Source organism: Cinclus cinclus, chromosome 20 (assembly GCF_963662255.1).
Source record: "Cinclus cinclus chromosome 20, bCinCin1.1, whole genome shotgun sequence".
Taxonomy (NCBI): Eukaryota; Metazoa; Chordata; class Aves; order Passeriformes; family Cinclidae; genus Cinclus; species Cinclus cinclus.
The window spans coordinates 9887760-9900007 of NC_085065.1; the positions used below are offsets into that span (position 1 = coordinate 9887760).

The following is a 12248-nucleotide window of genomic DNA, read 5'->3' on the forward strand; positions in this document are numbered from 1 at the left end:
ATTACCAAGCAGCCTTGCTTTCAGTTTGGTTTATTCTTTAGCTTTGAGTTGAGAATAAAAAGCTGGGGTAAGGAAAGAGCTATATGTCCAAGCTGGTTCAGCTGCATCTTGGGTGGATTTTCAGTGTAATCCCCACCTTTCCCTAGAAAGGGACGAGCAGTGGGACAAAGGGCAGCTGCAGACACAGAACTGAGGGGTGAAGCTGTGTCCCCCATATCACATTGCCTGGGACTTCCTCCTCATTTATTCCCCTCTGTTCAGAAACAAATTCATCCTGATAAACTCATTTATGTGTGTTGCTTCCTTCCCCTGCCCCACACACACACACACACACACACACACTCTCACTCATTCCCTCCTTTTCTCTTTTTTTTTTTTTTTTTTTTTTTTAATCCGCAGAACTCTTTATGTTTTTCTAATAATTGGCAGCAGAGGTACAATTTCTCCCCTCTTTTAAGTGATGAATAGTTGGCCCCAGATCAAAGGGCAGCCCTGGCGGTTTTTTGGCTGCCACAGAAGGGCGTTGGGGCTGGCACGGGGCCGGTGCTCGGTGATAGGCATGTGGAGGAGGTGCCAAGCCCAGGGCCCGGTGGCAAAGTGTCTGTGCACGTCCTGTGTCTGAGCTAACGGGGCTGTCTGTCTGTCTGTCTGTCTGTCTGTCTGTCTGTCTTTTGTGTGTGTTCCAGGCCAACGGCCGGCTGAAGCAGACGGAGGAACACTTCAGCCAGAAAGTGGCCAAGTCCTCGCAGGTAGGTGGCCAGCACACAGGGAGCTCAGGTGAACCTGTTCCACTTGGGGAACTTGGTGAAAAGTTGAGTGACTTCTGGTTTTGACAGCCAAAAGAAGTCTTATCCCGTTACCAAATCAAACATCCGGTGTCTTCTTGCAGATTTTAGGTTAAAAAAAAACCAAAACAAAACAAAAAAAAAACCCCACAGAGAATTAAGCTGGAAAGTACAGGTTGGATTTTTTTGAGTTCTGAATTTCATCTTTTTCATTTCCATCATCATCTCCTGAGGAGCCCAGAGGACTGAGTCCTCCTTCAGCCAGTGGGAAGGAAGGTGAGGTGCTCCATCAGCCAGCACATCTCAGAATCAGGAGTAGTTACAGAGCCAGGACTTGCATTTCATGTTAAAGGCAGTGTCACCCAAGGCTTCTTCATCTTTATCATTGATCCCACCAGTTCTGCATTTCTGCCCAAAACAGCACCTTGAGGAATGTCAGTGTCCTGGAGGCAGACTGGTTTTGACTTGAGTTTTTGGTCTTCAGAGAACTCAAAAGATGAAAATGAGTGTTGAATTTACATATGTACTTAAAAATTGTAAGGCTGGATGATTTCTACATACTTCAGCTTTCAGTTTGACTGACAGGTAGTACTGAAGTGTGAAAAATGATGGAGATGCAACCAGAAGTTAAGCTTTTAATAAGAAGAAAATTGCCATGAGGATTTGTGTGGAGGTGTCGTTCTCCTCATTGCTCCCAGCCACAACAGTGTCTGCCTTGCACTGCAAAGTGTGTTTGCAGCCAACAGTCCAATAATAGTTTTTTAAAATCAATAGAAGCACTACAGAGAAGAGTTTAGCAGCCTCTAAACAAGACAGGGGTGATCAGTGAGACAATAACAATAAGCTGGAAACTTTACTGTTTTACCAACAATTGAAAATATTTTAAATTCTTGATTTCAGCTTTTCAGCTCCTTTGAGTCTTATTCTCTTGTCCAAAGTTGTGACTTCAGTCGTTTTGGTGCCACTGCCACTTTTTCACTTTAGCAGAATCTTTGGTAAATATGTCTTTCATTCTATTTCTAAAATCTAACCTGTATTTTTGCACATTTATTTGCATACAAAGAAGTTGTAGAGTCTCCATCCTTGGAGATACTTAAAACCTGACTGGACTAATCCTGAACAACCACCTCTGGGTGATGCTTCTTTAAACTGGTCCATTCCATCTTCACCAATTCCACAACTGTGTGGTAAATCAGAGAGAATGTTCTCTTTCCTAAATACCTTTCCAGCAATTTTAAGTTACTAATTTAGTAGTTTTTGAGAACCTTATCTAGAAAGAAAGAAAGAAGGAAAGAAAGAGAGAGAGAGACAAAACAACAAAAAACCCCTTTTCCTTCTATCTTTCTATCTGAACCTGAAAACCAGGAAATGGTTAAAGCTCAGAAAGTCCTATTTAATTCATGTCAGACCTGAAGGAAGATATCCCTACTACTGCTACCTCTATTTTACCTTTTGTCACTGTCACCCACATGTGAATGGAATCAAGTCAGCCTCTCCATGCCAGACACAATCCAATGTCAATACAAAAATGGTTCTTGGTCCATTTCTTAAAGACAGTTGGAATAATTGGAGCATTTCTGAATTTTTAAGCAAAGGATGAGGGAAATTGCTTTAATTGTTGCAGAGGGAACATGTAGGTAGTGTAGGGCAAGGTAAGAACTCTTTAACCTAAATGTCATAATAAATTTTGTCAAACTGACATTTATTGGCCTGCAGAATAGTCTCAAGATTTGGGGACATGTTTTGTATTAAGGTGGCTTTGCTGTAGCTGGGACGTTTTACTGGGGAGAGCTGGACCCAGTTCCTCAGCACTTTCTGGGGCAGACACAACACATCCATCATCTGTCAGGGCTGTTTGCCTCAATAAACAGTTTCACCCTGATGTCTGAATTCGTTTACTTGTGTGGGTTTAAATCAAATCCCCCAAGTAACTTGGACATGCTTGGGGTTGGGGTTTTTTTGTAGCTCACTTTTAATAATTGGTCGATTGAAACTTTTCTTGTGGTCGCCTTGCTGACAACATCTGTCCAATCTTACTCTCTGTGGCCTCTTGGAACATTTCACTTTTAACACCCACACAGAGAAGATATTTCAAGAAATTTCCTCTGAAGTTTATACAAAGTAAATAGAAATTTTTGCTCAGAAAAGTACTGCACAAAGCAGATCTTTCTTCATCAATTCCTGCTGAAGTTTCCTTGCATGCATTTCAGAACTCCTGTGCTAGACCAGGGTCTCAACCCAGTAAAAGCTTTAATGTCAGGTTTGTGTTTTATTGAGGAGTTTGCTACTTTGTTTTCTTTTTAAAATGACAAAATGGAACATACTCAAAATGCTGTAGTTTTGCATGGCTTCAAGTTGTTATCTTAATAATTTATGATCCATTGCTTTCTTCTGCTTTCTCCTGCATGTTACACACCTGGTAAAACCTCATTTCTGCAATTGTCTGTCTTCTGAATAATTACCTAAACTGCAAACCCAGAGACACTGCTAAGTCCTGGCTAAACAGTTGCACCCTATCCAGATGATCTCTAAACTTTGTCATATTGGTCTAAAAACCCCTTCCTTTTGATAGGTATTATCTTTCAAAATACGTATTTGTTTTTTAGAAAAGCAATACAGAAGTACAAAGGTAGGTTTTACACATAATCTTGGTTACTTCCTGGGCTCTTCAGGTAAGTAAAGAGAAATAAATTTACTACAGTTTTAATCAGGCTTTTTCCCCTTTCCCAGTGATTTTAGTACCTTCATTTGCAGCACAGTTCTTCTTACTCTAGTCCTGGACTAGTATTATTATTATTATTATTATTATTATTAGGGTTTTAAAAACTTACCTTTTTTCCAAATAACCATGTAATTAATATAGATAAATGTTTCTCTGCCAGTGAGGAGGCCTGGCAGAGTCTAAGCACTCTGGTAGCCTCCCCCTGAATTGCCTGTGTGCTAAAGTGCTTTTAGAATTATTCTGTAATATGCTGCTACAGCAGCTTAACCTTAAGCTTGAATATATACATTAAAGTCAGTGATTCTCCCACATGTTTAAGTGCTTTGCTGGGTGATGACATGTCAGTATAAAATTCTGTAAATATGCCTAAAGGATCAGGGTTAGTTATGACTTTCCCCAGTGATGAAAAAGGTAAAACAAATACAATTCAACAAATGACAAGTGAATCACCTAAAAGGTCTAGATGAAGGTCCTGGATGTGGAGTCAGGTCCTCACTGTGTTGCTCAGCAAAATCTGCTCCTTGCAGCAGCTCAGAAATTTCACTGTCAGGTTTAAATTTCAGTCCAGTGTGTGAATGTGGGCGTTTTTCTTCTCAGCTGTAAAATATCCCCCTGGAAAAGGAGCAGCACCATCCCAATGTAAACTCACACTCCTGCTTTCAGAGCTGTGCAAGGTGGGGAGCAGGCTCCAGTTTGAAGCTCACAGATGTGCTTTGTTCTCATCAGTAAATGTTTTGGAATGTCACAGTGGAAAACACTTCCAAATATTTTGTGTTCAGCGATTCTTGTCGCTTACAGCCTTGCTCTATTCCTTTTCTCTGCATGGAATTCCGTGCCCTGCTAGTGTGCAGTGGTGCTAATTTCAAACATCCAGCTTGCACAGCAGAGCTTGCCAATGCCATGTTTTATATAAAAAATCGTGCAAAATTCATGTCTTTTATTGAGGGGAGCTTTAACATGCTGCTTTCTTTTCAGGAGATAGCTGAACTGAAGAAAACCATTTCCTCCCTGACAGAGGAGAACAGCCGGCAGCAGCTTGCTGCAGAGCAGAGGCTCCAGGAAGTTGCACAGAAGTTGGAAGATGAGAAGCAGCAGCTGATGGCAGATAATGCCAGAGCAATCAAGGTAATCTGGGCATTTCAGTGGCTGCTGCTGCTGCCTGGGTGAGGGTAATTAAAAGTTCTGAATGCAGGGATGGTTCCTGTTCACACAGAGCTCACTCACCCAGATGTCCCCAGACCTTTGATGGAGCTGATGACTCAGGCTCCTTTTCCTCTAGCTGATCCTATGCCTGCATCAAAAGCCTGGATTTGGCAAATCTAATCCATCCACGTCAGTCAAATACTTGAATCTTTCCTGTTTTCTTTCCTTTTGTACTGGCCCTGATGTTTTAGTGTATTTTCAGTGCCTTTATGCTGTGCTTTCAAGGCTTGAAAGAAAGGAAAGGTGAAAAATAGGAGAGTGAGGCAGCAGCATAGCCTGGGCTGCAGCCTGGTTTTCACAAACCTTCCCAATTTTCATGTTTGAGGCTGCATTGAAGGAAGGTTTGTCCTTAGCTTCCACTGAAAAATACAAGCGAGGTCTGTGCTGAATGTTAAAGGAATGAAGTGTTTGTTATCTGTAGTTTTATACATATTTTATTGTATTTTTTTATACAGATTTATACATATTTTGTATCAGAATTCCATTCTTTGGCCTTTCTCACTGTTTTAAGGGACTGAGTAGCCAGATTGTGTTCTTGCTGCTTTGACTCCTTGGCTCAAAGTGGCTGCAGAGAATGCCACCTGTAGAAGTTAGGAGACTTAGTTTTTAAACATTTTTTCTTGTCAGAGTAGTAAGGAGCAATGGGAAATTTTTGCAACTGTCGTTTGCACAGTCGTTTGACAACAAAAACACCTCATGAGAACTTGTATAGAGGAAGGAAATTACTTTTCCTTTGTAAAGACGTTTAATTGTACCAAAGAATTACATTATTAAGTGTAAAAACTCATTAAAAAAATCTACTCCTGCAGTTTACCTGATTTTCTTCTTTTTGTGTGCCTAAAAGATTCCATGGAACTTTTTAAATGTTGGAAATCGACTGGATTATGGGGCAGTAATGCTGTCCTCTATTTGGAATGACTCACATTAAGTTGTCATTACTGTCTCATCATCTGCAGTGTGCTTTTTCCTTTCTTTCATTGATTTTTAAACTGTCATTATTTTTTCTTAAGGAAAATGTCTGCCTTTATTTGTATGCTTTTTGAGGAAAAGAATTTTCTTTCTGATCAGTGTGTGAAAGGTGTAACTATAAAAGTGTCGGCTCTAATGTGTTGTGCAGATAGAATCACCACAGGTAGGTTATTTTATCACCAGACTCTACAAATAGAACACAGGTAAATCACATTCTTTTCAGGTACAGGTGAATTTTTACAAGTTAGGAACATGGACTGTTTGTAGTTCACTTTTCCAGTAGGCACCGAGATCTGCAGAAACCCTGTGACAGTGGAATCATCTTCCACAGAGTCAGAAATACACTGTAATTCAAGTTATCATGGTGCCTTCTTGAGTTACATGTTGGAAAAACATGGTTTAGACTCTTAAGCAGCATTTTTCTTCTGGTGCAAACTATACTCAAATTTCTGGATTCTCTTAAGTTACATTCAATGCAATAATTCAGCTGCTGGCAGCACCAGTTTTTGAACACTAATGATTATAGGTGGTATGAAACCCTTCTGCACGTAAATCTATTATAAACTTCATTTTGATGTTATTACCTCACAATGTAATGAAATCCATAAAAACCACAGTGAAATTCTGCACAGGATTTCTGAGCAGTGTCCCAGGTAGTTTTTAGCACTGGTGCTGGGAGTATGTTTTAAAAGATTTAGTCAACTTGGAGAAGAAATTGGAGGAGCTGTTTTGCTTGGAGTTCTTGAATTTTGTTTAGTATCATTAATACTGTACTTTAAAAAAAAAAAAATCTTCCTTTGAAACCACTGATTTAATGGAAATTTACTGAAATCCAGATACCCAAGCAGAAAATTCCTAGGAAGCTAAAATGCTGTGTATACTTCTGGAAACAGAAAAAGGTGGTTTTAATATTTGATCACTTCATATTTTTAAGAACCACACATATTTCTAGGCAAGCATATGCAGAAATACTTTGCTTTTTATTAGCCTGGGGCAGAAAAAAAAAAAAAAAGAAAGGGTTTTGGTGAAAATGGAATCCTGGATGTCCTGGAGATGGGGAACAACATCTAACCTAGGGTAAGCTGAAGACCTTGAGGGATGATTAAAGAAACATTCTGCAAACAAAGCAATTCTTAATATAATGTAAGCCTTTGAGGAGACTCAGTGTAGTAAAAGCTATTGAAAATACTATCATTAAAAAACAGCCTTTGCTAAATACAACATTGATTTAAACTAACATTGAGGAACAGATTGCAATTTCCTCTATTGGTATTGGGTGGCTTCCTGTAAGACCTTCCAATTATTATTTCCTTTCAAAGGCAGAAATACATTTTTACAGAAACCAACTGGCTCTCAGAGAAGTTTTGGATTTAGGCAGTAAATTGATATCCAGATGTGGATGCCATAATACATGATTTTGATGTTAATTCAAATTCCTGACTCTCTTTGCTAGTAAAAGACTTCTGATTTGTTATTATTGCACGATTGCATCCATCTCCTTCAACTCAATATTTTTTAAGGTGGTATCTTAAATATTAGTCAAAAAGAATAAATTAAACTTTCAAGGACATTTTGCTTCTTTTGACAACCTAAAAACTCAATCTGAGCAAAGCTTTTTGCCTTCAGGTGGCCCCAGTTTGGGTCAGTGTGAGACAAAGGCTTGGAGGTGTTGGCACTCTGTGTTGGTCTGTGGTTGGTCTGGCCAAAGGGCAAGTCAGACTTGTCATCACTCATAAAACCAGGATAAACCTCTGGCTCATCCCCTGGCTCGCAGGGTGACCCCTCTGGGTGCCACGGAGCAGGAATGTCTGGTGGCAGAGACCCCAAAACCCAGCTCAGCCTCAGTGCCAGCAGCTTTGGGCTTCCCAGGAGTGAAATCCTTTGGGGCAGAGCCCAAGGAGAGCTCACCTGGTCAGGAATTGCTGCTTTGGGCCCCAGGGTCAGCTGGATCAGAGCTGTGTTAATGCCCTGCAGATGTTTGCAAAATCTGCTGAAGTGCCATGTCTGGTACCCCTTTGTGATGCTTCAGACTGGGATTGCAGCTCTCCAGTAAGGAGCTGAACTGGGAATGTCTGTGCAAGGACCTTCCCTGGCCACTGAAGTGTGGGGTAAACTTTTTTTTTTGTTTCTTGCATCCTTGTAGTGATGTACCCAGAGCAGCCTGGAGCTTGATGACTGCAATGGTCAGAGCATTTACCAAACCTCTCTGCTGCTTTTGGTTACTGGACTGGGCAGAACAAGAAGTTGGTGGCATCATAAAGATACCTTGGAAGTTATTTTTGAAATCCCAGCCTTGGTTGTTTAGGCTTAGTTGTTCAGTTTTGTTTTTTTTATGAAATCCTTTTGGATCCTGGGATTGAAAGTACAAAATGTTTCCTGGGATTGGAACTGCAAAACATGTTCAGAGCATTTTAATGGTGATGTTGATGGCCAAGTGGGGACTCCACATCAAAAAGTAGATTCTGGAAAGAAATGGATGATGGAGAGCTTACAGTGACAAACCCACAACAGAAAAGGGGGAAAATGATGCTTTTTTTTTGCCAGATGAACCACTATTGTTGTTTGATTCCTGTTACAGATTCTAGGATTCTGTTAAATCCCTGAATTAACACCAAAATTTCATTAGCAAAGCATGGTTGGAAGATGACATATTTCAACACTTTGTATGTCAGCCAGCTTATGATCAGATTAATTCTGCTAATAAATAAGACTTAAAAGATTTCTAGGAAAGAATGGCCTATAATAATGTTCCCCTTTGTGTGAAAAATTTTGAAACATTTGTTTTTCTTTGTTATGTTTAAAAATGTTGAGGGGGGGGAAAAAAGTCAAAGTGTTTTATAGCCATAGCAGAACAAAGAGAAAAAATTTCGGGTTTAAATTGTCTGGGCCTTTGTGGGCATTGAGTATTCCTGACATCCTATATTTGTTAAATGCTGCTTTGTCTTGGAGCCAAAGGAGCTTTTCCTCTGTAAGGTACTGAGGGTTTTATCAACACAGTGAATTTCCTCCATGCAATTGTAAAAAATTGCCATTTTTTTCTATCAAAAACCTGTGTTTTTAAAAATTTGCTGCACAGGCTAATTTTGCTTGTAGTTCTGTTTCATAATCAGCCCTGTTTATTAGCAAATTCCACTGGTAACTACAAATAATATTCTTTATTGAAAGGAAAAGCACATTAGGTCTCTGGGAACATTAACTGAGTGACTGCAGCCCTGCAAAGGTATTTAGTTTTTTGCCCTCAAAACACCTTTTGGAACACCAGCACTGCACTCCACCAGAGCCAGGGTTGGAGTTGGTTAAGAAATAAATAATTCTAATGTATTGGTTTAAAAGTCCCAAACAAAGGTAAATCTAAGTGGTTTAAATGCCCTTAATTAGTTTAAATGTCTAGTTAATCTAGTGGTTTAAATGCCCTTATTAAGGGAGGAGAGGCATTTGAGAGCAGCCAACGTGAGCTGCCCTGATCTGGAGAAGAAGCATTTTTAGTCCTGTTTTAAAAGTGAGACAGAGGAGGGCAAAGCTTTGACTTCACCCAAGGTTTGTGGCAAAGGTGGAAATTAAGGCTGTAATGACTGGTGATTCAGAAGGCTGTGACCTTGTGTAAGTGATAGCACAGAGGACATTAATTAGGGGGAGAAAACCCTGAAAGCTTAATGTAAACTCTAAATTTAATCTAAAACTTAGGCTAAAGACATATATTGGCATTTTGATAAGGGGGTCTTGACTGGCTTTATTCCCCAGCATACACCGAGGTGGCAGATGAACTCCTACCACCTCAACCACCAGCTCAGAATAAATTTTGGCAGCAGACCCACAAGATGGATAAGATTTTTTGAAGCGTTTTGTTGCATTTTCTGTTTCGACTTGGATGAAGGAGTTTTTATGTTCGGTTTTGTTGGTTTTTTGTTTTTTTTTTTTTAGCCAGCAGTGCCTGTATAAAGGAGGTCAGCATTTCACTGTTGGTGCTGGCTCCTGTCTTGTAAGACATGTGGTCAGAACATGCCCCACTGCTGGTGGTGGTTCTGTGGCCACAGCCGTGCCAAACGCTGTCAGTCACCGCAGAGCTCGGAGATGTGCGTGTCACTGAGTTCTCCAGAGGGACTCAAATCCTTCTAATTGCCTTTGTGCCTAAACATTACCATGATAAACCATTTGGCATGGTGAAAGAAAGACTTGTAAGGGACCATCGTGATGTTAAATACATGGAGTGCTTTTTCATGGATCTTTATTTCTTTGTCACTGTCTTTAGCCTGTAATAACACTCATAATTCTGCAGTGTCTTTTATTAGCAGGGAATTACAAGGCACCAGCACTGGTGCTTTAGCATTGGAAATCAGACCTTAAAATTTACCAGGCAAATGACTTTATCTTGCTCATAATTTCCTATATTCTGTTTGATCAGCAGAGGAAGTCATGTCTTCCAAAAGAATAGGTAAATTAAATCTGCATGTCTTTTATGGCTTTGTTTCATGGGGTCCAAACTCTGAGGCACCTGTTTTTCACAGTCTTTGTTGGTATAAATAGTAGTTTCACCCAAATTCTGTCTGTTAGAGAAATGAGGGTTTAGCCCTGAGGTTTTCAACTCTTGTTTCAGCTCTGTATCGTGATTCCATTACCTGGTTACCTTTAAAAGCCTGTATTGGCACATCCATTATAAATCATAATTAAAATAGGCTGACTTTCATGTTAAGCTTAGATAGTTATTGATCACAACTGAAATTCTGATTTTAAAAATCCCTTTCTTTTAAAGCCATCTCTCTTTTTCTGCTGCCACAGAAATTATTTCATTGTCTGAAGCATAGTACCTTCTCTTCAAAATTACAGGGTTTCAGATGTTTGGCCAGCCAGGCAATCCGAATGGCTGAGCATCTGTAAGTACTTTATAATATCTTTGACATGCTTTGTGAGACAAAGAATTGAGTCATCTTTTTTTTTTTTTTTTTTTTCCTGCAGCAAACTTTGCACTCTGGAATTTTTCTTGACTTTTCATGTCTCAACACATTGAAGAACTTACCATGGCCAACAGCAAAATCAGACTTACAAGTTTTATAAAAGACTAGAGCTAGTGCCTGCCTTTTCCTTAGAACTGCAGTCCAGATTTATCTGACAGGTTTAAAATTGGTATTTTTACTTTTTCCTACGTTATCATTGTTGTCCTCAGTGTTTCATTTTCCCTCCAGAGGGCCCTTTGCTGCATGAAGCCCTCTTTATTCCTTGTTAGCCCCAGAAGGAATGGCACCTGTCTCCAGATTATGAAGTTAACAATTCTATAAATGCAGAATAAAATATAAAGTCATATACAGGTAAACTGTCTTGCTTTAAATAATATGGACTGCACTAATTTTGCAGTGGAAAAATGGGGAAGAAAATTCAAAACCAGCCATAGATTGACAAGACAGGAGTAATAACACTGAGAGGGGTCCTGGGTAATTAAAAAGGTGCAGACAAAACACTCCTATTAGTAAGTGTTAAGTAATACTGATACAAGTACACACAGTATGTAAAGAAGGGCAGACAAGGTTTAGAATATGTTATAAGAGAATGGAAATCAGCATTTTAAGGCTGCTGTGATGCTCAGTGTTTACTGTTGCATTTCAAAGATATTTTTCTCTCTGAAGATCAGAATGACTTTTCTGTGGAGGAGAAAGTGGTGCTTAAAAAAGACAGAGCTGGGGAGATGCCCAGGAGGAAGAGTCTGTGCTCCAAGGTTTGGGACTTTACTGGAGAGAGGGGGAAAAAAAAATAAAAATATAAAGATAAAAACAAGTGTCTTATGCCGTCCAAAGACAGGGCATCTGTAAAACAGTCTGTGCACAGGGCTGTGTAGGCTTTCCAAGGGCTGTGCTTTGTTCCAGTTCCAGTGAGTTCCTGGAACACAGCCTCCTTCCCTGCTCCTGGAACAGCCTTGACTGCAGGGCTTCTCCAGCCGTGGAGGTGGAAACACAATCTGTGTGAACCACGGATTCCACCAACAAAAGGGTGCCGGGGAAAGCGACGTCTTCAAAGCAAACCTTCCACGGGCCACAAACATTTCTAACTCTGCAGTGAAGGGTTTTAATGCCTGGCACAGCAAGGCAAGTTGCAGGGTTTGGCAAGCAGGGGTTTGGGGATGTGGACCTGCTTTGTTATCAACGTGTCTTTTCCCTGAGAGATCTCTCTTACAGTGTGGCTCATCCCAGGGGTGAGCTGGAACAGCACCAGGTTGCCCTGGCTGATCCCACTGTGCCTACACCACTTCCAGTCTTTGTGTCCACATCCTCTTTTTGCAGAGCTGTATGTTCTGCTGTAGGTTGCTTTTGGTTTTGTGCTAATCGTGGTGCTGGCTGCTCCAGGGATATCAGCAGGAGAGACTCACTGAGGATTTCAGCTTTGTGCATTAAAATGATCCTGCCAAAATGAGTGTTGACTTGAGAAATCTTCAGATTCCACTTAGAATTTTCTGCTGGCTCTCCAGCTTTATATGTAACTGAAACTCAAGAAGATCAAATATCAAGAGTGTTTTTTAAAAAGGGACTGGCTAACACTTTTGAATGGCAGATCACAGGGAAATAGAAATATCTTTGTTAAAC

The 12248-nt window shown here is 40.2% G+C and overlaps 1 protein-coding gene across 1 annotated transcript in view; it reads left to right on the forward strand.

The window, feature by feature from the left end:
* Positions 1 to 12248, forward strand: part of CEP112 (centrosomal protein 112) — a 153763-nt gene that overhangs the window by 109547 nt on the left and 31968 nt on the right. Inside the window, exons 22-23 of the mRNA XM_062506577.1 lie at positions 687 to 749; positions 4483 to 4632. Of these exons, the coding sequence (XP_062362561.1) occupies positions 687 to 749; positions 4483 to 4632 (213 nt within the window). The remainder of the gene's footprint in view (positions 1 to 686; positions 750 to 4482; positions 4633 to 12248) is intronic.